General features: G+C 45.5%; 2 protein-coding genes across 2 annotated transcripts in view; both read right to left on the bottom strand.

Annotated features, from left to right (window-relative positions):
* Positions 1-9673, bottom strand: part of LOC306740815 (septin-7-like) — a 45364-nt gene extending 35691 nt beyond the window's left edge. The window contains exons 1-2 of the mRNA XM_079223049.1: positions 9552-9673; positions 4430-4529 (exon numbers count right to left, since the gene is read on the bottom strand). Of these exons, the coding sequence (XP_079079175.1) occupies positions 4430-4529; positions 9552-9590 (139 nt within the window). The 5' untranslated portion in view covers positions 9591-9673. The remainder of the gene's footprint in view (positions 1-4429; positions 4530-9551) is intronic.
* A 4601-nt stretch (positions 9674-14274) lies between these two features.
* On the bottom strand, positions 14275-17074 carry LOC306741948 (monocyte chemotactic protein 1B-like; the record flags this gene model as incomplete). Its single annotated transcript, XM_079224284.1, has 3 exons — positions 17007-17074; positions 16011-16128; positions 14275-14389 (listed from the first exon to the last, which is right to left on the bottom strand). The coding sequence occupies exons 1-3, from the start codon at positions 17071-17073 to the stop codon at positions 14275-14277; spliced, it is 300 nt and encodes a 99-aa protein (XP_079080410.1). The 5' UTR covers position 17074.
* Between the last annotated feature and the right edge of the window lie 9620 nt (positions 17075-26694).

The following is a 26694-nucleotide window of genomic DNA, read 5'->3' as shown; positions in this document are numbered from 1 at the left end:
GTTCAAAAATCATAAAAGTATACTTTCCTCCAATGCTAATGGTGCTAGTAGTAGATCGCTACATTTCAACGAGGGAGTTGCATCCGTTTGATGATATTTAGTTGTGAATAGGCCTATCGTTTATTGTCTGTTTATCTCATATAGAGACCAAACACAGGACTTTCACCTTGGGAACCGGCGTTCACGTCCCTTGTGAAACCAACAGTTCTGATCAGAATCAGAACCATTTATTGCCAAGTATGTTTACACATACAGGGAATTTGTCCTGGCGGGAGGTGCATAACATTTAACAATAAACATAAAACAGAGTGCAATAGAAAGGGAGCATGAATATGTACAATTGGATCTACAGAATATAAAAGTTAAAGTTTGGGGTCGAGCTGTATTTGGTACCCAGTCCTAGTTTAGTCCAAATGATGCGTCCTGGATAAGCCCCTGATGAGAACTTGATTCTTGGGGCCAGAGGGTTTTTAAAAGAACAGTTCAACTCTAACGCAATGTCAAAACTTCTGATCTGCTCTCCTCCGAGTCGCTTTGGGGAAAGCACCGGCAGCGTGAAGCCAGCATCGCTTCCCTTCCAGCGGAGGATCTGGCTCCCGGCTCTGTTCAGCTCTCCACGCTGGCGCTGGACCTCGCTGGTCTTTCCAGGAGCTTCTATTCAAGCTGCCAGCTGGACAAAAGGAGCAGGAAGCTGCTATTTCCCCTTCAGGGGGAGGCGGACCGGGAAGAGACAGGGAGTTGGAGGAAGAAAGGCTGGAGACCAAAACCAACCAGAAGAGTGGTTTCTGGTGGCGTTCCTTCTCAAGGAGTGACCGGGCAGAACGACTAGAGCTGCATCCTGGTGGAGACACGGGCACCGACACAACACATCATCTGACTTCCACACCAACTGTGGGGTTGTATGAAGGGACGCCACTACATACGACTTCAGAAGTGAAGGGTCTGTCACCACAACAAGCAGCGAGTTATTGGTCATTTATCAGCACTGAAATGAGAAGCAGGAAATTAGATACGCTAGTAGTAACGGGCAAAGAAAGCAAATATATATTTTATTTTATCAGTTTCTGCAGTGAGAAGCAGGTAATTATTGTTTATTTTATCAGTATCTGCAGTGAGAAGCAGGTAATTATTGTTTATTTTATCAGTATCTGCAGTGAGAAGCAGGTAATTATTGTTTATTTTATCGGCTGTAAATAACCCACATTGTGCATTCCTGCTAAATTGTAATGAGTCATCTCACTGACAGCTGTTGCGACATTCCTCCACCATTGCAGCCGTGCATCTCTTTAGTGCCACTGGCAGACACGACTTAGAGAACAGAAAGAAAACAGATCACCTGTTGTGGTAGTGAAGCTGTGCTTCAATCAGAAACAGCTGACTTCACATTAATTAAATGAATCTACAATGTCACTACAGCAGATGAGTCAGGATTAGTGAGCAGGATGCTGATGCTATGCAGCTAGCTATTACAGCTAATCCAGGGGGGGAATTTTCACGTGAAGGTTTGGCCACACTCGGATAAGCGTCGAGGTTAATTTATGTTAAGTTGAAATGTAAGGAGGGCTCCTGCTGCTTTCCCTGATGTGCCTTTCATCAGCATTTGCCATCTTGAAAACGGAGAAGATGCACGAAATGAGCGCGACTGTCCCAAAGTCAGACGGCACCAGCACTGAGAACGAGTCCAAAAATACTAGAAACTTCCTTTAAACGGATTCACTTTTGGCACTGTCCAATTTTGGGCACAAAGAGCACTAAACTATGACATAAACATATCAGTATCTGGCATTAATAGTTTGGTTATATTCATGCAAACACTCACTTTGTCTGCTCCAGAGACAAAAGCGTGTGTTTTTGTCTCTGGAGCAGACTGTATGTGCAGCTGGATGCCATTACCAAGTGTTAATCTGAAACATCTCGCCGAGAGACATTAGAGCTCGTATTTCAGCCAGTCAGACCTTTGTTCACACACACACACACACACACACACACACACACACACACACACACACACACACACACACACACACAGCAGCTGTGTCTGCACCCAGAGTCGCTCGGGCTGCATTCTTTGAGCGGTTTCTAGGTGAATAAAAAGACTTCAGTTGGAATTTGAGCCGGTTACCTGCAGGCGTCGGCCCAGTCGTCTCATACTCTGCCCCCATCTGCCCGTCCTGACACTACGACGGTAAACAATGCCGAGCCTCCGAGTGGAGCCGAGCTTTCACACTTCACGTCTTTGCTTCCCCAGCTCATGCTGTCGGTCCAGCTGCTGCTCCTCAACTCAGAACCCTCTTCTCTTTCTGGTTTATCACATTTATTTATGTCACGTCTCCATCACTTTGGTTAAGTCAACCTAAGTTGCTCTACAACATTTGATTGGATTTAAACTGATTTTTTCAGGCCGGACAAACCCATACTGCTGCTTCAGCTTTTTTTTTCTTTTTAAAAAGGGGACATATGCTTATTTTCAGATTCATACATTTATTTTGTATGTTTGCATGCTTTTATTTTTCTCATACCGTCTTTTAGCGCCCGTCTCTTTAATTCCTACCAGAAAAAGCCCAGACTGCTCTGATTGGCTCGTGAGAAAAATATGATGCACCTTTGCTACGGTTGCTCAGAAGCCGTGGTTGGAGTAGCTCTAATGGGTCTAGTTAGTCTGCATGTGAGGCAGGAGGGAGAGTCAAATCTGAATGACTTGTGTCCCCTTGAAGACTTTATCAAGTGCCCACTTGTTTGTAGACGTCTAAGGCCGTTCACAAAAGTTATTTACAACAGTGAACTCAAAACGCAGCGCCGGAGTTCATCTGACAGATAGCAAAACGTCTCAAAATGTAGGAGCTAGCTTAGCTTGTTAGCTGTGTTGCAACACTCGTTTATGTAAGTCTCCTCTGTTGGAGTTCAGCAACTTTTGAAAACAAAACAAGTTTGAAAAGCTTGTGGCTAATTAGCGTTAGCTCATTTCCTCCTAGCTAGCATGTTTTCAAGCTGGCTAGCAGATGGACATCGTGAACAAAGCCATTCTTTATCGATGGCATTTTCTGGAGATCAAGTCAAAGTTTTAGTGTCATGGAAATCGACTTTGACCGATATATTTGGCCACAGCCTTCACTTATCAGAGCCTTCAGAAGGCGCTTGGTGATGGGAGAAAGAGCTCCAGCTGAGAAGCTCGGGTGGTGGACACACGGCTCTGCGCCTCACATTGGTTAAGTGTCCAATTTGGATCAGCTGGGGTGTACGGGGCTGGGAGCCAAGCATTCTGGGAAGAGGGACAGAGGGGCCCGTATGAGAGAGGGCCAGATCCCTCTCTGGTTCTCACCCAGGCAGACACTCGGCTGTCTTTGTGTCCCTCCTGCTACTCGTCCACACAGGCTGTTTACTAAACAGGAAGCCAGAGCCGCGGGCTGAAATAATAAAAGGTTGGACTCCTCTTTGCGTTAATGTCCACTGAACTTAGATTTATGACCTTTTAAAACATCGTAATGCTGCTGGAACAAAGTTTAAGACCAACACTAAAACATAGACTGCCAAACCCACAATATTTCTGAGGGAGCAGAAATGATTAAATGGATTTTTTAAGTATAGTTCACAGGATGTGAGTTACATTGCTGGCCTAGCTTAGCATAGAGCCAGTCTGGCTCAGGCTAAAGTTCATAAATACACGTCCAACACCGTTAAAGCTCAATCATTAACACATGGACTTTGTATTGACTCGTATTAGAATATAGAAACGTTAAACAGTGATTTGTAGTTTGAGGTGGAACTATTTCCTGGCGCACAACAGCAGCCAGCTCCTTGGCTAATGGGTTGTGCTTGAACAGAGACCAAAACCAAACCCCGCGCTCTCCAACGGCATCTGGAGGCCTGCAGGACGACGACGGAAACCAAGCACCGGTAAACCGCCGTTGGTCCACAGATTCCAGTCACTCTCACACATCTGGTGATTGTCTCAAGCTAGTTTCAAGTCTTCTTCAATACAGCATGACGTTCATTTAGTAAATTATGGTCACAGCTCTGTGTGTGTGTCCCATAGACGGGCTTCTCCGCCTCCTATTGGCTCTGAACCCGCATTCTGCAACCAGATTCATTCAGACTGGAGCCAGAATCCTGCAGCTCATGTCCCAGATCAAACCCTCCAGAGCGCACAGATGCGTTATTGTGGGGCCACGCACACACACCCACCCACCCACCCACCCCCCCTTGGGGAAACTGTGGGAATGCGAGCTTTCCCCGCTTCTCTCCGTCACTGAGCGATACTGTGGCCGGGCCACACGGCGCCCTGCAGGACTCTTTAGACCGTCGGCTCGTCATCCCGAGCAGCCGCCGCATGCCGAGCGCGCTTCGCCTCCTTTCAACCTGTGCACCCACATTCACACAGAAATGAAAACATGCGTGTGTGTGTGTGCGTGTCAGATGGTTCCCAACTTACCTACAACCATCAACGTAAACTCGAACCCTCTTTTGACCGACTTCCGGTACACCTGGTTGGGGAGATTGGCGAAGCCCACATAGCCCTCCAGGTTCCGCTGCTGACGGGAAACACACACACACACTTTCTGTTAATGCAGGAATCACATATGACATGAATAATAAAGAACACACACTCTCAAAGACATTTGCATCTTTACCACAGAATAAAGTAACAGCATGAGCAGCTCTTATCGACTCAACTCAGACGCATGCACGCACAGAACCTCTGTTACTATGGTGACAAATGCAGAGAGAAACAAGAGGCTTGCAAATTTCCATACGGTATGAATTTTTCATATACCGTCATAGTCATAGCCGTAACAAATGTTGTCGCTCTTCTGCAGGCAGCAAAATGTATTGTTCACAGCTGAGGACGCAGCGGTCTGACCTACTTATGTGTCATGGTTGTAACTTTAGTCATGGTTATAGCTTCATAACAACAATTAATAACCCACAACTAATGCTCTTTAACAGGTAAAACATCACGACACGACACAACAGTTTGTGACACATAAACAATTTGTAACACTAATAATTGTACATTTATAAAACTACACCGCCGAACTGCATGCTGGGTAGAGCTCACCCACTATCACAACAATAAGAAACGCTGTCGCTACATACAAAAAATCTGTCTCTTCCTGTTTTTTTTTTTTGTCACCTACATTCCCCTGGGTCCTAAGTCCCTCCATGTTTAGCTTCCTAACGCCCTCTATGTACCAACATACAAACAGCTGTTCACCACTCGCTGGCCAGTAGAACATTTTCGGCATCAATGAATGAATGTGTTTACTCGGAAAGAAAATACAGTGATATACCGTGAAACCGCCAGAATCTTACAAAATAGCGTGATACGAGTTTATGGCCACACCACCCAGCCGAAGTCCATCAAATAAGTAAACTCAGACAGAAAGGTACGTAAGCCAATGCACTAAATCCATGTCCTTCCTGGTCCTCAGTGGGACGAGGACCAGGCTCTCCAGCTGCTCCCTCCCTCTGCCGCCTCATCTCCTTAGCCCTCCCCTCCCCATCGCCGTGCTGCACGCTACGCGAGGCAAACACAATTGACCGCGGGCCAGCGAGGGGCCTCTGGGCCTCTGGGCCTCCGGGGCTCCGTCATGGTCGGCGCCGATGGCAGCGCTGCACCGACAGGTCTGCTGAAAGACGGGGTTGAAAACACCTGCAGCGGAACCTTTGACGACTCAGAAGACGCAGAATCAACCTCTGAGGTGGGAACAGGAACAGGAACAGGAACAGGAACCTCGTGAGCCGCAGACACGTGTCTGACACCTGTGAGCCGTTGATCGATCAACATCAAGACCGATCATTTTTGTATGACAGGTTTCCTGAAAGTGTAAAAATACAAATGAGACATCATCTTATTAAATAAGTGCTAATTTGAACATTGGATGAAGGTTCAAAATTATTCTTTCATGTTGTTGACATATTAGAGTCAAATATGTTTACAGAGGAGATTTTACATATCTCTTTAGATCACTCCATAAATCTGAAAATAGCTGAAAATAGCTGCTGAAGTGGAGGTTTGTGGATCAGAGTGAGAAAAGAAAAAGGCATTTTGAAGACTCTACAGGTGAATAGGGTCAAACTAATTAACTAATAGATAACACCAGGAAACTTCACAAGTTGATTATTGACGTGAAGCCAATTCTTTGTTTGTATTACAAGTTAATCGGAAATGTTATGTTTGTGAATGCAAATGTATCATTATCCAAATGGTAACTTTTGATGAATTTAGGAGAAATCTACAGACGCAAACAGACAAAGTAGTAAAATAAACACCTGAATGAGTATTTTGGATGTTTTCTTTCCACCAAAACCTCTAAATGGACCAGCATGAAAAACCTTCTTGCCCGTTGCGTCTCTCCTGCTTCATAACTGCTGAGTTTGAATTGACCATCTGCCACATCAGAATCATACATTATGCATTTTCCAAAAACTGAATATTTGGTCGATGTGGTCATTGAGGTCCTTCAAGCAAACCAGACTACTGTTTGGAAGTTTGTATGTACCATGAACAGATAGGGTCCTAGTATTGCCAGTGACCCAATATTTCCAATAGGGATCAGGGGCAAAATGAAACCTTGATCCCTAATGAGTACGTACTGGAGCTGCTGACAATAACAGTTTGAGGAATTGACAAAAACGTGAAGTCATTAAATAAGAGGAAGTTATATTCTGATGACTTTAAAGCAGCTTCAGATCGAGGGACTCTTAAAGGTTTCCAGCCACGGACGACCAGACTCGTATAAACATGCCATTATGGCCAGGAACATGGCTTTGACCGGGCTCCAGTCCCAATCCACACAAAACATCAGACCATCATTGAGCACTTAGTCTCAAACTCCTCGCAACTTCAAATATGAGTTGACTTAAATGAAGAACTTTCATCAGGAAACAATGATATTGATATTACTTCTCCAGTGTTTCACGGCTTTACTTAGACCAAGCACATAGATGACCGAAGACTGTAAAGTACGAGGACTGCGAGCCCTTGGTCCGTCTCACATGGTTATTCATTCGTCATATACACCAGTTAAGGTATATCAACGCCAGCGCCACAAAGCCCAGACCTCAACCCCATCCGATGAACTGGAACCGTATCGCCCTGGAATGCTTCCCCACATCTCCTCAGACGGGTTGAAGCTGTGAGATATTCAACAGTCACATGTGTCTGCCGGCTTTGACGTTGTCTGTCTTATGTAAGTCTGCATCAGCGTTGACTCATTCATAACAAAGGTTTGAGCAATGTCTTTCACAACTACAAACACAACACGGCCAGGAAGCCGGTTCCTAGGGACACGGAATAAAAAGGACCGGTAGGCCCAGTGGACACAATGTGTTGTGTGTACTGGACTGTTGAGTGTCAAAGTTGGAAGACAATACACTATTCTGTCAGGACTGTGTTGCTGTAGCGCCAATCCATAAAGGAACCACCACAGCTAGAAAATAGGAATTAACCAACAAAGATGAGTATTGTCTTTCTTTCGTTAGCCTTCTTAAGATTATGCAAGTTGAGACGTTGTAAAAATATAGATATGGAATAGTGGACAATACCATGGCTGGATAGCTAGCTAGTCTTGTAGTTGAATCTTGCTAGCATAACGTTAGCTTTCTGGCTTGTAGCTGAGCCAAAGGGTTCTGTGAGTGGACTAGAAACATCTAGTATCTAAGGTCCATCCTACGTACTGGAATAGGGAAATACGTTTTTCGTTGCAAAAGCACCTTATGGGCGGTTAATGATTGTTCCAGGTATTAACAAACCCTCACGTGTTGGAAACGGAGTGATGGCGTGTTAAAAACATACGATTTTGGTTGAAAAATGTATGAAAACATAAGTGAATGGACTCAATTTGTTATTTTCTTTGGCAAGTGGCCATGGTATCTGGGGATAATGCCCATTACTAGCCTAACGACTGAATGTGGGAAAAGAAAAGGAAACGATCTATCCGCCTCATCAATACTCTGAGCATGCAGCAGGGCAGTAGGCGGAACTACTCTGAGCGAGCCTGGAGCACTTTTCCACCACTTCCATGTAGCATCCACCCACATACAAGTTCCCTGTGTGCGATTACGCTCGCGTTACATAAGGCGCCATGGCGGTCTGTCCGTTCCAAAAAAGTATGCGTGTGTGTGTGTGTGTGTGTAGATGGGAGTCAACGCACTTGAAACATCACATTTCCAGCTTACCGACAACCATCTTCCTCATAGTGTCGCCATCAATATTCACAACGCTGCAAAATGCAAATGTGTTATGACTAATGTGGTTCTTTCATAAGAAAAGTGACTGTCAAGAAAAGCAGGCAGGGGACTTATAATAGTAATAATGGGGAAGTAATGGTGAATGAGAGGGAGGAAGGCGGTCAGCCCATGACTGACCCCTCCCCCAGTCCACCCAGTGGTGATAGTAGCGGCCTGGTTCACTGACATCATCATCATCATCATCCTCCCCCATCCTTGCGTGAGGCAGCTGATGCTGAGGCCCTCTCGCTGCTTCTTCCATCAGCGGTTTTAACTTCCAGTTAACACACATTGAATAGAAATCATGTATTAAATATAGCATCGCTTCACACAAATCGTTTGAACCCGATTTCTTTCTAGTTATTTTTAAGCACAGATCCTTCACAACGGCCACCCCCATGGTGTCATGCTGAGGACGGTCGCTGCATCACAGACGTGTTCAGCACAGACACTGAGTGGTGTGTCGTCAGTGGATGAGTAACCGCTCATCCAGCCCTGACAAAGACAACTGGATGTGCTCTTCTTGCTTAACGCACCAAACTGCAGTCAACAATCACACATTTTAATAAAGACTGGCTATCTGGAAATGGCACGCGTGACATTTGGGGAGCAGGCTATTATTATTATAGTAATAAGTGGTGCAGACACTACTGATGTGTGTACGATGCAGTCCAGAAAAGCAATGTTTTACTTCATTAAATGGAAAGTGTTTAATCTGGGCTCTGATCTTCAAAGCATGAGACCGTAGCTGGGCTATGACTATCACCTGGATGTTATTAAATAGTGTGTGTGAAGACACGTCCAACCCAGACCACGTATTAACCCCACCTCCCCGAAACGTGCCGGTCACTCAAAACGTTCGCCCATCAAGCCAGCCTCCGTTCAAATAACTGCCATTTTAAAGACAACATGACAGTGGTGTCTCCTCGTCATCCGGGTACCAAACGGTGCATTTGGTACATTTTTGTGGTAATTATCTATTACCACAAAAATGCAAACGATGTTATCGTTGCGCCACACACACACACACACACACACACACACACACACACACACACACACACACAGCCTCATTCCCCACAATGAGAGAGCGAAGACTCCTTCAAGCACACGTCCGTGTGAGGAGGCGAAACACCTTAAAACGAGCATACCGCTAAAGGAGCCTGGGGTTCGGGGTTCTCCGTAAACGAGGGGTCGGTACCAGCACGCGCCGCAGCCGTTACATCGGTATTTAATAGGGTGGGGGTACTCATCGCCTCGATAACAACAGTAGTGGGAACACTCGCACATAATTGGTCCGTTTGGAAGACAAGCAGACTTACGGCGATGGTGGGAACCGCAGTCTCTGGTCGCTCGATCATCGTAGTCACAGCCCGGAGGACGGTCACCGGCTAGCGTCCAGGAGGAAGAGGGAGCCACGCGCCACTGAGCCCGGTTCTGCCCGCTGTTCTGCGGCCACGACGACAAGCAAGGCGCGGCTGTAGTGGATGAATGAGGCTCGCTTTACATATGGCGGCGGACGGGTAGGACTACCGGAGGGAGAGCAGTGAAGAAGAACGCTCCGACAACTGTTTTTCTTCACGAGGCAAACCAAGTGTAGGTTTGTTGTAGGTGGGCACTACGTCCGGTTTGGGATTTCAGAATAAGATGAAATGTATCGCAACAATTGTAGAACACTGTTTTAATTTCAAGGGTCACAGTTTAGCGCCCTTTTCAAGCTAGCTGCTCCACTATCACTGAGCTTCAACTTGTTTTTCTCTCTCAAATTAATTACATTCATCTGGTGCAATATATAATACATTAAGTACTTTATTTTATTTTTGTATTTCGTCTGTATATTTAAATTTTAATTTTGCTACTTCTTTACTTTTTTATTACTGTTTTACTGTTTATTTATATTACTTGATTTTTTTGTATTTACGCTGTGTCTCTTGTGTGGAATAATGATAATAGTAATTATATTTTATTTGTGTATATATATATTTTTTTTTTTCTTCTTTATTTTAATTAAATTTGGTATATATCTTTCATCCCTGTTGCTTCTTTATATATTTTATCTTGTGTGTTTATTTTGTATCTATCTATCTTATTTATATAGCACTTTTAAAAACAAAATTCACAAAGAGCTCTACAGAGAAGCAAAGAAGACATAACTTAAATATTGGTAAACAAAAAGGATAAATCCATGGATGTTCTAGCTGTAAAACAACAATAATAGTTGTTTCGCAGCTAAACACAGTCATATGTGTGTATATATATGTTCTTATTTTGAAAGAAAATGCGCGTAGTTCCGGTCTACAGTCGCGTCTTGCCAGCTTGACGCACGCGGAGCCAGCTTCTGATTGGTCAGACACGACCCTCTGATGATCGTGTGCGCGCGCGAGGCCTTCATGTGCTAGAGGCGAAACAGTGCTGCCTTCAGAGACTGTTGTGAAAAGCGCCACTGCACAATTACAAACAACCGACAACGCGGTAAATGCGGCTCGACGTTCATTTGGCCGAGTGAGACCACGTGATGTCATCTCTTTAAAAGCCGCTAAATATAGGATTAAACAGAAGGCAATCATTGAAAGTGTAACCTACCCATGAACAAATATATTTAGGACCAGCATTGACTCATTTGGCATTCATAACGTACATCAAAGTAATCATCACATTACATAATAAAGGCCCAATAAAACAATTCTTGTCGAGGGCCTTTGATGTGTTGCCAGGTCGTCAGAATATTGGCAGCACTGGTGGTTTGGTGGTGAATGTAAACTAAGATGCCTTTTATATGTAATTCTTTAAATTGCCTCTGCCACCTAATGCATTAAAGATGAATGAAGAGCCTACAGTCTATCAGCGACATTAAAGGCACCTCAGTGTCTCCTCAGTAGAGCTTCTGATGGGAGCTTTTCTGCTTGTTTAGCTCACTAATAAATGAACAATCCAAAGATTTGCACGTAATTGTGACCAGATCTTGATTGGATATACATCGTCCATGCAAAGAGCATTTTGTTTGGGGCGATACATATTTTGGAGCAAATACTACAGAGTTGAATTTATCCATGCTGCACATTACAGTACACGTTATCGTATATATATATATATATATATATATATATATATATATATATATATATATATATATATATATATTTTTTTTTTTAATATATTCACATGTATGTGAATTCTTTTTTTTTAATATACAAATGGTGTATTTCTATTTTATGTGAACATTAAACCAAGACTAGCGTTTGGTGAACTATGGCTACAAGTGGGAATTATAGAACGATCAAACAGAAATATGTATCTAAAGTTAGCCAACATCAGCAAACATTAGCATCCACAAGCTTCTGGTCATAGTGGTCCAAACAACGCTTTAGCGACAAAACCTGTGTGTGTGTGTGTGTGTGTGTGTGTGTGTGTGTGTGTGTGTGTGTGTGTGTGTGTGTGTGTGTCATAATCTCTCATACTACTGCACCAATCAGTCTAATATTTGTTGGTTGCAGTTATTTATAATTTTGGGAAAAACTATTTTACTTTACCTTCAGTTATATTCTGCTACTGACCTCTGACTAATCACTGCTCTTAACAGGCCACCAGGGGTAAAAACCAGCCATACCTAATCTATTGCAGGCCACATTTTGGCTTTTTTTTCGTGGCTCAAAAACTGTCATTAGAACAATTTGGTCTCATTTGGAAGCAGAGCATCTGCAGAGTAATCCATACCCGATATGTTATGATCAGTGTTGGGGGTAACGAGTTACAAAGTAACGGATTACAGTAACGATATTACTTTTATAGGTAACGAAGTAAAGTAACGCATTACACTCAAAATGTTGGTAACTACACTACTTTACTAGACCTCAGTAACGCTAACGTAGGATTAAGGATATTGCAAAGCAATACAACACTCCAATACCATCAAGTGCACCTGTCTGTAATGACGTGGAGCTTCTAATGAGGACAAGACACGTCTGTATGAACGGAATCCCTCTACTGGTGAACTGCAGTATTACAACTGTTAAAGCATTGAGAACGCGCTCTTGCACCAGACATGTATATATTTTCCACACGTAACATCAACATTAGTTAGCGTCAACAAGCACGTATCATTGCACTTTCTGCCTTCAAAGTAAAAGCACTTCCTGTTTACATGCGCTTCACAATAAGAGTAAATCATGTAATAAAACAAGTTACAACACTGTGGAAAGGCTTTCAGCCTGGGCAGTATTGTTCTGACCCCAAGGAGGAACAGGCTGTCGGATAAAAGATTCCAGAGACTTTTACTCATGCGATACAATCTCTTTTGAAGGGTTAGGGAATAGAGAAAAATGATAAACTTCATAGGATATAGTGCACTTTCTGTTTATTTAGGCAATGATGAAGTGGATTTTCTGTTTATTTAATTGCATTTTCTGTTTCTATTTTTTGGGTTAAGTGCATTTCTGTTTCTATTTTATGGGGAAAAGTGCCATTCATTTTTCTATTTTTCTTAAACCACTACAATGATTCCTATAACAAGCTGGTTTTGTTCTTAGGAGTCGGCCCCCATTTGGTTTAGTGGGGTCTCATGTTTCCCAAAGCCTGTTTTCAATGTGTTATACTGTTTGACCTGAATGTCCCCACCATACACAGCCTCTTGGATCCTGTTGTTTGTGATTTTAAAGTGAGGCATATTTCTTTGGTCAGACAGTGTGAACAGGTACTAGTACAAGTAACTTGTAACTAGTTACTTTTTCTGAGTAACTACCCCAACACTGGGTATGATCCACTAAAGCTAGGCATGATGTGAGAGAAGTAAATCCTTATTTTTGTATCTCTGAAGCCATCTTGACTGTAAGGGAGCCCGGCATGGGCTACTTCCTGTTCAGCTAGCGGAAGGCAGTGATCGTCGACATCAGTGAGCATTGTCATTAGCTAACGTAGTAGTTAGCTTTGATTTCTGCTTATCACAATCGCTAAGACGCTAACAAATACTTTTGCTCTACGTTAGCGTGCTAGCTAACCAGAACGTTAGCGTGGAAAACGAGACACTAAATAACAAACGTTACCCGGTAGGTTATTGTCTAACAATAATGTCTGTAGTTAGCGATGAACGATTCAGACAAGCACTTTTTTGTTATGTATTAAGTGAGATCAAAGCTATACTGAGTGCACTTCTCTAGTTGCTAAAAAGTTAAACTTAACATTTCTAAGAAGAAAAATGTGGTATTTCTTCTTCCAAAAGTGACTGGTTTCAAGAAACAGTATTTTTAGCCCAGAAGGCAAACAGCAATTATTCAGCCCTGCTGAGGCATTCACTGTTATCAGTCAGATACGAGTCCTGCACATCTCAAGCTCACAGTTACGTGAGAAAGCTGCTCAACAGTAAATAACAAGACTCTAGCCTTGAAAGGGAGGATGAAAAGATCAAAGGTAAAACACAGAGTTTTACATTCAAATTGAGATAAAAGTTGTGATTCAAGCCAATTAGCAGGCGGCAGCAGTCATTTCTAGTTTACGTCATATCAAAAAAAGGGAATTAACACACGGGAAGTGTGAGAGAACCACAGAGAGCAACAATGGCATGTTATCTTGCTTTAATTCAACAGAACCAAATCAGCATTAAACATACAGAAATACATGTTGTACTTATCTGTACAAGTTCTTGAATTCAAAACATGACTGTAAATAGAAAAAAACCTAGCAAAAACCCTCTTTAAATAAAAAAAACTAACAAGAGTAAGAGCTCCCAGGTTCATTGTAGAAATAGTAGCTTATACTCTACTGATGACAACAAGAATGTAGTTTCTGTTCAGTCAATTCAAATCACAAAACAACAAGATTCACAGTGTTGACGGTCAGTCAGCAAAAACTACACATCCATATACTTATAAATTAAAAAAGTCTGAAATATATATACGTAAGTAAGTGACAAAACATAACAATATTTTGTATATTAGTAAATATGTTGCGTATATGGACAGATACCCCCCTGCACACCTTATGCTAAGGCATCTTCGCAGCATCAATAAGCCATAATTGGTCAGATTATCAGGGGGCGTGGCCTCGTCGTGGTTACAGGTGGGACATCTCTCCGGGGACAGATTTGGCGTCCAGGTGGGCGATGAGCTCCTTCACCCACACGGCTGAAGGTCTGGCGCACAGCTGGCGACCCGGCACGGTCCTCAACCTGCACACGACACAGAGAGGACAAAGTCAGCAAAGTCCACGCGCCGAGACATGCGGTGGCGAGGACGGGTACTTACAGGACGGGTTCTTAAAGAACGGGTACTTACAGGACGGGTACTTACAGGACGGGTTCTTAAAGGACGGGTACTTACAGGACGGGTACTTAAAGGACGGGTACTTACAGGAAGGGTACTTAAAGGACGGGTACTTACAGGACGGGTACTTACAGGACGGGTACTTAAAGGACGGGTACTTACAGGAAGGGTACTTAAAGGACGGGTACTTACAGGAAGGGTACTTAAAGAACAGGTACTTAAAGGACGGGTACTTAAAGGAAGGGTACTTACAGGACGGGTACTTACAGGAAGGGTACTTAAAGGACGGGTACTTAAAGGACGGGTACTTACAGGACGGGTACTTACAGGACGGGTACTTACGGGACGGGTACTTAAAGGACGAGTACTTACAGGAAGGATACTTAAAGGACGGGTACTTAAAGGACAGTTACTTAAAGGACAGGGACTTACAGGAAGGGTACTTACAGGACGGGTACTTATAGGACGGGTACTTATAGGACGGGTACTTATAGGACGGGTACTTACAGGACGGGTACTTACAGGACGGGTACTTATAGGACGGGTACTTAAAGAACGGGTACTTAAAAGACGGGTACTTAAAGGGCGGGTACTTACAGGACGGGTACTTACAGGACGGGTACTTACAGTACGGGCACTTAAAGGACGGGTACTTACAGTACGGGCACTTAAAGGACGGGTACTTATAGGACGGGTACTTAAAGAACGGGTACTTAAAAGATGGGTACTTAAAGGGCGGGTACTTACAGTACGGGCACTTAAAGGACGGGTACTTATAGGACGGGTACTTAAAGAACGGGTACTTAAAAGACGGGTACTTAAAGGGCGGGTACTTAAAGGGCGGGTACTTACAGTACGGGCACTTAAAGGACGGGTACTTATAGGACGGGTACTTAAAGAACGGGTACTTAAAAGACGGGTATTTAAAGGGCGGGTACTTAAAGGGCGGGTACTTACAGGGCGGGTACTTAAAGGGCGGGTACTTACAGTGCGGGCACTTAAAGAACGGGTATTTAAAAGACGGGTACTTAAAGGGCGGGTACTTACAGTACGGGCACTTAAAGGACGGGTACTTAAAGGGAGGGTACTTACAGGACGGGTACTTACAGTACGGGCACTTAAAGGACGGGTACTTATAGGACGGGTACTTACAGGACGGGTACTTAAAGAACGGGTACTTACAGGACGGGTACTTACAGGACGGGTACTTACAGTACGGGCACTTAAAGAACGGGTACTTAAAGGACGGGTACTTACAGGACGGGTACTTAAAGAACGGGCACTTAAAGAACGGGTACTTACAGGACGGGTACTTACAGGACGGGTACTTACAGAACGGGTACTTACAGGACGGGTACTTACAGGACGGGTACTTACAGTACGGGTACTTAAAGAACGGGCACTTAAAGAACGGGTACTTACAGGACGGGTACTTAAAGAACGGGCACTTAAAGAACGGGCACTTAAAGAACGGGCACTTAAAGAACGGGCACTTAAAGAACGGGTACTTAAAGGACGGGTACTTACAGGACGGCGGGCTTGGAGCACCGCTGGCTGGTCCGGATGTAGCTGACCACCTTTTCACGAGGAACCTCGTTCTCGTTGAAACGGAAGCAGCACCTCTTGGGGCCGGCGCCGCGCAGGCCTGAAAACACAAACACACACACCAATGAAGAACTCAAACACACACACACACCAATGAAGAACGCAAACACACACACACCAATGAAGAACTCAAACACACACACACATACCAATGGAGAACTCAAACACACACACACACACCAATGGAGAACTCAAACACACACACACACACACAAACACACACACACAATGGAAAACTCAAACACACACACCAATGGAGAACTCAAACACACACACACACACACACACACCAATGGAGAACTCAAACACACACACACACACACACACACACACACACACACACACACACACACACACACACACACACACACACACACAATGGAGAACTCAAACAGCTGTGTGAAGGTAGAACATTTGGTGGATGTAAGAGCTACTGAAGAGGAGTGTGAGAATACACACATTTAAATAATATGTTTTGTAAAATTACAGACATTTTGAAGACTCTATAGGTGAAATTAACCAATAGATCTTCATGAAATATTACATTAAGACTTATTTTTGTATTGCAAGTTTTCTGATATTTCAATATGCTAACAAGACATGATCTAATGGTAACTTTTGGTTTACTTGAGGAAAAATCTACAGACATTCTGTAAATAGACAAAGTGGTAAAATAAACCACGAAATGTGTCTTGTGAATGTTGAAAAAAGAGCAAGTCCTTTCATACAACTATGGATCACACCAGATGTTCTCAACCTCTAAAGCTGCATTGATAGATCTCATTCACTGGAATAACACTTGTCTATCACCTTATACAGCTGTTCAAATGGTTGCCTGTTTGTTTGAGCTGATCAGATTGAATCAAATGTACCAGTCTAACCATCAACATTTCAACGACTGCTTGAATCCTTTCCTACCTTCAGTCAGAGTGACGGCAGCCAGCATCAGCACCAGCACGGTCAGGGCGAGATGAGCAGCGGCCATGTTGCTTAGTCAGTTGAGTAGCAGTAGGTGAGTGTTGTCAGACGGTTCTTCTCTTCTGCTGTGTGAACTTGAAGTGTGTTGCTCCCACCTTTATACAGTCCAGGAGCAGTGTGTGTGGGGGGACCCCCGAAGCTCCATGCTGGACTCCACTATGACGTGTCTTTCATCTTTATCGGCGGGGGTTTACTTGGGGTTTCATGTGTGTGCCGCGCTGGTGTTGGTGTGAAGTCCATTTCACTTCCCTAAACACGCTGACATTCACTGATTCGCTGATGCGTGTTAAATAAAGAAGTACGTTTGAGTTGTTTTCCAGCGTGGTTTCCCTATGACTTAACACATCACTTGTGACCAAGACTACCGGGCTTTCTGCTCGTCGCCTACACGTCACAGCTCATCTATGAGAGCAGCTACATAGAACCAAAGTTAGTAATATACAAGCTGCCTCCTGCTTACAAACAGAAATAAATAGCCATTTTTCTTGATCCTGACATAAATGTCCAGCAGTGTTGGGCCCTCAGGGCCTGCTAAGCCTTCACTGCTGGCCTAAACATAATCACAAAGTTATAGCTATTTTATAATTTAATTGTTTTTCACAAATACACTACATGTAATATAATACGTTTTCCCTAGCTTATTTTCTCATTCCACAGCTCCTGTCTTCCTCTGTTGCTCTGCTTCCAGCCTGCAGCGCCTGAAGCTTGTTTTAAGGAGAGCTTTCATCCATTCAGATTTCCCCTCTATGTCTCTATGGAAGTAGAGCGCCTTCTAGCTGGTCTTTGCCGTCAGCCTGTTTTCCATTGCGCCTCCTCGGGTGCGCGTGGTGGTGAATTTTACGGTAGTTAATATCATTCCTTCTGGCTTGTTCTCTTGAGTGTGCAGTGTTTTAGTGCTGCAGTTTTGTTGGATTGTTTTGTCATGTTTTGTTATAACTCAATGTGGCTGGTTCTTGTTGATGTGGACTACATGCATTGTCCGTTGATGACGCCGCATCCCGTCATCCGCATATTTATGTAAACTATAACAAACGGCACAAAAGAAACGGAACAAACAAATAAATAAAATATACAAACAAAACTAAGGGAACAAAAGAACAGCATAATAGATCACAAAAGGACATGAAAGGCTGCTGCAATCCTGCAATTTCCCCACTGCAGGACTAATAAAGGATTATCTTATTTTATTTTTGTCTCTTAAAATACGAGATCATCATAGTTGATGCCCATACCATTAAGCTGAATTGAGTTTACAGACTAAATCCATGGAAGTTCTAGCTGTAAAGCAACAATAATAGTTGTTTTCTAAAATGTGTTCGCAGCTACACAGTCATATATATATATATATATGATATCATATTAGAAACTCCAGTATCATATTTCAGAAAGAGCACGAACGCGACAACCGGTGGGTGGGGTCTGGGCTCTTATTTTGAAAGAAAATGCGCGTAGTTCTGGTCTGCAGCCGCGTTTGGCCAGCTTGACGCACGCAGAGCCATCTTCTGATTGGTCACACGCGACCCTCTGATGATCGTGTGCGCTCACGAGGCGAACCAGTGCTGCCTTCAGGGACTATTGTGAAAAGCGCCACTGCACAATTACGAACAACCGACAACGCGGTAAATGCGGCTAGAGGTTCATTTGGCCGAGTGAGACCATGTGATGTCATATCTATAAAAGCCGCTAAACATAGGATTAAACAGAAGGCAATCGTTGAAAGTATAACTTACCCATGAACAAATATATTTAGGACCAGCATTGACTCATTTGGCATTCACAGGGGCGGTTTTGGGCACGGGCGAACCGGGCAGCCGCCCGGGGCGGCACCTTTTCATGTCACGTGGGGGGCGGCACGACCACATAAAAAAAAAAATCATCTGGGCCGCGAAGCGGTTTTCCATAATCCATCATATCACTTTGTGGGGAATTGGCAAATTGGCACCCCCTGCAACTGCAGGCGACCCTGCTTGCTAAGAAGGTGCCGTCTACAGATCATGTGTGAGTGGGGGGGTAAGGGGAGGGGGCGCATTTTCGCGGACCGGCCTTCACGGTGTGGGTAAAAAATATGACGTAATAAATATGACGTAATACGACCGGCATGAAGACAATTATAAAGTGCATAAAGATACAACTCACCATGACTCTGCATTAGTGGAGCCCTGAGCTTGTTTCTCTGCTACGAGCCGGTCCCATCTCGGGGTGACGGGAGAAAAAGACCGAGCCCCCATGTGTGTTGTTTATGTCAAGTCTACTGACTCTACTCCGTAATTTAAACCTTTATGTGCACTCTGTAACTTCATTAAAACCCGCTTCACAAAGACAGGATGTTGAAATGGAGGCAGGGTTTCAGAGCTTTTTTGGCGATCTCTGCCTTGATTTTAATCCAGAAAAGTTTCACTTTTGGGGTAACGTATCACTCAAACGTAGCCTCAAACGTAACATCTTGACACATGTCAAGATGTTACGTTTGAGGCTACGCAAAATGTAAGTTTATAAGTTTAGAATAAAAAAATGTAAAAAATCCTGGTGCGGGGGGGGGGGGGGGGGGGGGCTCGGAGGGGGTCTCGCCCGGGGTGTAATTACATGTAGAACCGCCACTGGGCTTTCATAACATACATCAAAGTAATCATGACATTACATTATAAAGGCCCAATAAAACAATTCTTGTCGAGGGCCTTTGATGTGTTGCCAGGTCGTCAGAATATTGGCAGCACTGGTGGTTTGGTGGTGAATGTAAACTAAGATGCCTTTTATATGTAATTCTTCACCCAATGCATTAAAGATGAATGAAGAGCCTACAGTCTATCAGCGACATTAAAGGTACCTGAGTGTCTCCTCAGTAGAGCTTTTGATGGGAGCTTTTCTGCTTGTTTAGCTCACTAATAAATGAACAATCCTAAAGATTTGCACGTAATTGTGACCAGATCTTGATTGGATATACATTGTTCATTGGTGCACTCTAGTGGCTGAGAGAGGAACTGCCACCAGAGTCCACAACTTGTTAACTAATTCTGCAAAGAGCATATTTTGGAGCAAATACTACAGAGTTGACCTTATCCATGCTGCACTTTCAAGTACACGTCATCGTATATATTGCAGCGACCCTGGGTCAGGAAAGCTACGAGACGTAGATGGCTTATAGAGTGTATATTCAGGGAACATAGAACAGGCTACTGTTGGCCGTAGCCTACGGCAAAACAACAGCAAAACAACAGCAAAACCCCGTGAAAGCCTCTCAACCAGCTTCACGTCTGCTCCGGGTCATAGACTCTACTCCGAACGGGTCGTAACACAACACCACACAACACAGCAGCATCACTCGCTCTCCAATCACACACACGTTCACTTACATCCTGAACATAACATTTATAACACAACATTTCCCTCAGTCCGTTACACTACCCTCCCCCCACAAAGTCCCTCGCCCCCGAGGGGGCAAACAAAGTCTCTCAGGTGGCCAGGGGGCCTGCGGTTCCTCTGAGGCTGCCGTTGGCGCCGGGGTGAAGGAAAAGGGGTTGAGGGGACGCTGGGACCATGGGCAGGGGATGGGAAGGGAGGGGCGGGGCCACCAAGACCAGTCTGTGAAGGGGCGGGCGAAAGGCTGGGCCCATTGGGAAGGGTTTGGGGGGTAGTCTGGGCTGAGTCCAGGGTTCCCCGTGCCCCAGGCTCTTGTCCTGGTGGGGTGAATGTGCCCCGGTAGGGGGCCAGCCTGTCTTTGTGCAGAGCAACTTTCCTTCCTCGTGGTGGCAGCTGGACCCTGTACACCACCTCTCAAAGTCTCTCCAGCACTCGGCAGGGCCCCATCCACTCACTATCGAGCTTTCGGCACCTGCCCTTCTTCCTCTGAGGGCTATACACCCAGACCAGCTCTCCGACTTCAAAATGTCGTCCTCTGACGTGCACATCGTAGTTCCTCTTTTGCCTTTTGCCCGCACTGCGCATCTGGTTCCTGGCAAACTCGTGGGCCGACTCCAAGCGGTCCTGGAGTTTCCGAGCCTAGTCGAGCCCCGGGGGACCCGCTGGGGCGTCAGGAGGTTTCCCCATCATCATCTCCCCTGGCGTCCGGATTTCTCTGCCGAGCATGAGAAGGGCAGGAGAGCAGGAAGTGGAGTCCTGCACAGCAGACCTGTAAGCCATCAGCACAAGAGGCACGTGGTCGTCCCAGTCGCGTTGATGTTTAGCTGCCACTATGGCCAGCTGTTGTGCAAGCGTGCGGTTGAATCTCTCGACCAGCCCATCACTGTCTCTCTCAGAGCCCTGGGCACCACCACTTGCCACTGTTTCTCTCCAGTCGCCGGCTCTTTCCACCCCGTCTGCAGTAGACCATCACGCAGTCGCAGGGCTTGAAAAATTGACCAGAGTCCCTTTGTGGCTCGAGAACGCATGGTAACCTCTCCCCAAGGTGGTCGCTATTGGGATCCCACCCAAGCTATTGGGATCCCACCCAAGTGAGCACTGGCCTTATGTCGACATCCTCTTCCTGTTTGCACCCCCACTCTGCTGTGTCCACAGCTGTCAGTCCATGGTCTGGTATGGTTAACAAGGCTGAACGCCAGCCTTGTTAAACTGTCTGCTGTGATACGCCACCACTCTCTCTCCTTCAGGAGTCACTTGGGCCAGCACAGCACCTGCGCCTGCATTACTGCCGTCCGTGTCGAGGATAAAAGGCAGGATGGGGTCAGGCGGTGAGAGAACTGGGGCCTCCACAAGGGCTCTCTGCAGTGAAGTGAAAGCTGCATGGCACTCCTCTGTCCAATCAAACACCACCCCTTTTTGCAGCAGGCGGAACAGTGGTACAGCTATGCAGGAAAAACTCCTCACAAACGTTCTATAGTAGGAGGCCAGGCCCAGGAATCTTTTCAGGTCCTGCACAGTGCTGGGGGTAGGCCAATCCTTCACCGTCTGCACTTTATCATCCACGGTGCCGACACCGCCGCCCCCAAGCTTGTGCCCCAGAAATGTGACCTCCCGTTGCATGAAGGAGCATTTCTGTGGGTACAGCTTTAGACCTGCTGCTGCCACTCTCTCCAGCACCCGCCTCAGGGCCTCGAGAGCCGCCTGGAAGGAGTCACCATGCACCAGTGTGTCGTCCAGATACACAACACACTCCTGCCGAGGGATACCAGCGAGTACCCTGTACATTAGTCTCTCGAACGTGGCAGGAGCATTGCAGAGGCCAAACGGAAGGACTTTAAACTGCCACAAGCCCCCATTAGTGATGAAGGCAGTTTTGGCCCTAGCTTCAGGGCTGAGAGGGACCTGCCAATACCCGCTCCACAGGTCCAAAGAAAAGTACCAGGCTGACCCTGCCACCGTGTCGAGGGCCTTGTCGATGCGTGGAAGGGGGTAGGAGTCCTTTTTTGTCACTTTGTTGAGGGGCCTGAAGTCCACACAGAAACGCCACGCCTCCTTCTGCTTTTTGGGGACCATGACGATCGCCGAGGCCCAGGGGCTGGTGGAAGGCTCGATGATTCCCGCTCGTTGCATCTCTTGCAGGGCTTTGTCTGCCGCAGCCTGCCTGGCAAGTGGGAGGCGTCGAGGTCTCATCCTAATCGGCCGTGCATCTCCTGTTTCGATGTAATGCTGGATGAGATCTGTGCGGCCCACATCGTCCTCCGACATTGAAAAACAGTCCTTGAACTAAAGAAGCAGCTGCCACAACAGATCTTGTTCACTAGGAGTCAGACCACCACAGTTTGTCTGCCAGACCTCCCTCACTGCCAAGACTCTTTCACGGTCGGCAGGTGGAGAGGCGTTTGTCACCTGTGTGTGTGGACTTGCAGCTGGCCGGACAGAGGCTGGGGGTGGGTGCAACTCAGCAACTGGCAGGGTGGAGGGCAGTGTGGGTAGCTCATTTGAAGGGATGCAGCTAGGGGCAGCATAATTTGTTGTCTCAGCCGTCAGTGTGGCAACGGTGTGGGTCGCAACACAGCCAGGCCGCGGTGGCTGGCGCCACATCTGAATGACATGGCCATCAGGGAACGTGAGAGTTCCTCTCTTTGTGTTGATGACACAGTCCAAAGCCCCGAGAATATCCAGTCCCAGTATACAGTCCTCCAGGTTAGCAACCCACACCGGGCAGCGGATAGACTTTTCCCCCAGCCCCAGAGTCACTATTGCTTCCTACAACCATGGGAGTGTCTGACTGCAGTTTCACTATAGTGGGAAAAATATCAGTTCTATTTGTCACCACATCGGGCCTCACCAGGGTTGCTGACGAACCTGTGTCTACCAGTGCAGAGCAGCATGTTTCTCCAATGGTGAGCGGTGCATACCAACAGTCTCCTATCCAGGTTCGACCCAGCACCACTAGTCGCTCTAGCTGACCATCAAAATCCTCCGGTGGTCTGGTTGCCCCTATTTGGTCGGACGGTTGCGTAGCTTTGTTAATTAGAAGGGGCTGGGACAGGGTGCCAGGGGTCCGCATCGTCCCGATTATGCGGTCCCCGGTTCGTTTCCCTTGTTCACGGTGGAACGGGGGCAGTGTCGGACCAGGTGGCCAGGCTGGCCACACCCCCAGCAGACTCTTGGTCGTGGCTTGTCTTGCCTCTCATCTCTCAAAGTGGCAGCCCTCACCAGCTGGGTTAGCTCCCCCACCCAGGCAGGCTGCGCCAACTCCCTTTCCGTCTCACAAGCAGCGCTCCCCTTTGGTGCTTTTTCAACTACTTTACCCATGGCGCCAGAACACAGCATCTCTCTCTCCGTTGCTGACTCCAAAGCCTCCTGGAGCGACCCAGGGTGAGCGAGTAGTGTCTGGATGCGCAGGTCAGCTGGCAGCAGGGCCTGGAGGAAATGGTCCCTAGCTAGCTCGCTCTGGATGGACGGTGGCATGTGGGCGTAGGTGCGGTGAACAAGCCCCTCAATGTCATTAGCGAGCTCCCTCAGTGGCTCCTCTGGCGGTCGCTGTCTGCTGCATAGTACAGAGCGGAGCGGGATAGTGGCAGAGCATTGTCCAAATCGCCGCTTTAGAGCCCCAATTATCATTCTATCATTGGGACTCAGCAGCAGCAGGCTTGATAAAGCGTCACCCGTGAGGCACATCACTAACTGGAGAGCTTTTACTTCAGTGGACCATCTACTGGCATAGGCTAATAGTTCAAATTGTGCATGAAAAGCTTCCCGGTAGGATTTACCGTCATATCTGGGAGTCTTTATTGTGGACGGAATAGCTTCTCTGCGTGTCTCAGTGTGCTCAGTCATGTCCCTTTCTGCGGCCGCAGTTATTCCTCTACGGCCCCCATTTCTCTCACCGGCGCGGCCCGAGTGGCCAACGCCAGCCTCCGCAGCCATCCTCGCGGTCATTTCTTTTACCCGCTCTCGGTGCTCCGTCGTCTGCCAAGCCCCGGCTACGCCGTTCCATTCTCATTCGTCACTTTCTCCTTCCCGTATAATCTTGAGACGGCTCCCCGACGTCATGTTTCTCACCGTTGACGAGCGTTAGCCACTTAGCTTCTCTGCTGCTAACTCGTGTGGCGATGTTGATGATAGCGAAAGTTTTACTTCTGACACCAAATGTAGCGACCCTGGGTCAGGAAAGCTACGAGACGTAGATGGCTTATAGGGTGTTTATTCAGGGAACATAGAACGGGCTACTGTTGGCCGTAGTCTACGCCAAAACAACAGCAAAACCCTGTGAAAGCCTCTCAACCAGCTTCACGTCTGCTCCGGGTCATAGACTCTACTCCGAACGGGTCGTAACACAACACCACACAACACAACAACATCACTCGCTCTCCAATCACAGACACGCCTCACAGCTACTAGCTCATGAGACGTTCACTTACATCCTGAACATAACATTTATAACAAAACATTTCCCTCAGTCCGTTACAATATTTTAATATATTCACATGTATGTGAATTCTTTTTTTTATTTATTTACAAATGATGTATTACTTTTTTTATGTGAACATTAAACCAAGACTAGCGTTTGGTGAACTATGGCTATAAGTGGGAATTATAGAACGATCAAACAGAAATATGTATCTAAAGTTAGCCAACATCAGCAAACATTAGCCTCCATAAGCTTCTGGTCATAGTGGTCCAAACAGCGCTTTTGCGACAAAACCTGTGTGTGTGTGTGTGTGTGTGTGTGTGTGTGTGTGTGTGTGTGTGTGTGTGTGTGTGTGTGTGTGTGTGTGTGTGTCTATCTGTCCGGGCCAATCTTTTATACTACTGGACCAATCAGTCGAATATTTGTTGTGCTCGTTTATGACTGTATAGCTCAAGGACCTCTTGTGGTTGCGGTTATTTATATTTTTGGGAAAAACTATTTTACTTTACTTTCAGTTATATTCTGCTACTGACTGCTGATTAATCACTGCTCTTAACAGGCCACCAGGGGTAAAAACCAGCCATACCTAATCTATCGCAGGCCACATTTTGGGACATTTTGGGCAATTTGGTCTCATTTGTAAGCAGAGCATCTGCAAAGTAATCCATCCCCGATATGTTATGATCCACTAAAGCTAGGCATGATATGAGAGAAGTAAATCCTTATTTTTGTATCTCTGAAGCCATCTTGACTGTAAGGGAGCCCGGCATGGGCTACTTCCTGTTCAGCTGGCGGAAGGCAGTGATCGTCGACATCAGCAAGCATTGTCATTAGCTAACGTAGTAGTTAGCTTTGATTTCTGCTTATCACAATCGCAAAGCCGCTAACAAATACTTTCGCTCTACGTTAGCGTGCTAGCTAACCAGAACGTTAGCGCGGAAAACGAGACACTAAATAACAAACGTTACCCGGTAGGTTAGTGTCTAACACTAATGTCTGTAGTTAGCGATGAACGATTCAGACAAGCACTTTTTTGTTATGTATTAAGTGAGATCAAAACTATATTGAGTGCACTTCTTTAGTTGCTAAAAAGTTCAACTTAACATTTCTAAGAAGAAAAATGTGGTATTTCTTCTTCCAAAAGTGACTGGTTTCAAGAAACAATATTTTTAGCCCAGAAGGCAAACAGCAATTATTCAGCCCTGCTGAGGCATTCACTGTTATCAGTCAGATACGAGTCCTGCACATCTCAAGCTCACAGTTACGTGAGAAAGCTGCTCAACAGTAAATAACAAGACTCTGGCCTTGAAAGGGAGGATGAAAAGATCAAAGGTAAAACACAGAGTTTTACATTCAAGTTGAGATAAAAGTTGTGATTCAAGCCAATTAGCAGGCGGCAGCAGGCATTTCTAGTTTACGTCATATCAAAAAAAGGGAATTAACACACGGGAAGTGTGAGAGAACCACAGAGACCAACAATGGCATGTTATCTTGCTTTAATTCAACAGAACCAAATCAGCATTAAGCATACAGAAATACATGTTGTACTTATCTGTACAAGTTCTTGAATTCAAAACATGACTGTAAATAGAAAAAAACCTAGCAAAAACCCTCTTTAAATAAAAAAAACTAACAAGAGTAAGAGCTCCCAGGTTCATTGTAGAAATAGTAGCTTATACTCTACTGATGACAACAAGAATGTAGTTTCTGTTCAGTCAATTCAAATCACAAAGCAACAAGATTCACAGTGTTGACGGTCAGTCAGCAAAAACTACACATGACTCAGCAAAAACTACACGTGACTCGAGTCACAAAACATAACAATATTTTGTATATTAGTAAATATGTTGCGTA

The sequence above is a fragment of the Taurulus bubalis genome, assembly GCF_910589615.1.
Source record: "Taurulus bubalis genome assembly, chromosome: 9".
NCBI lineage: Eukaryota > Metazoa > Chordata > Actinopteri > Perciformes > Cottidae > Taurulus > Taurulus bubalis.
This window is presented reverse-complemented; position numbering and strand designations above follow the sequence as displayed.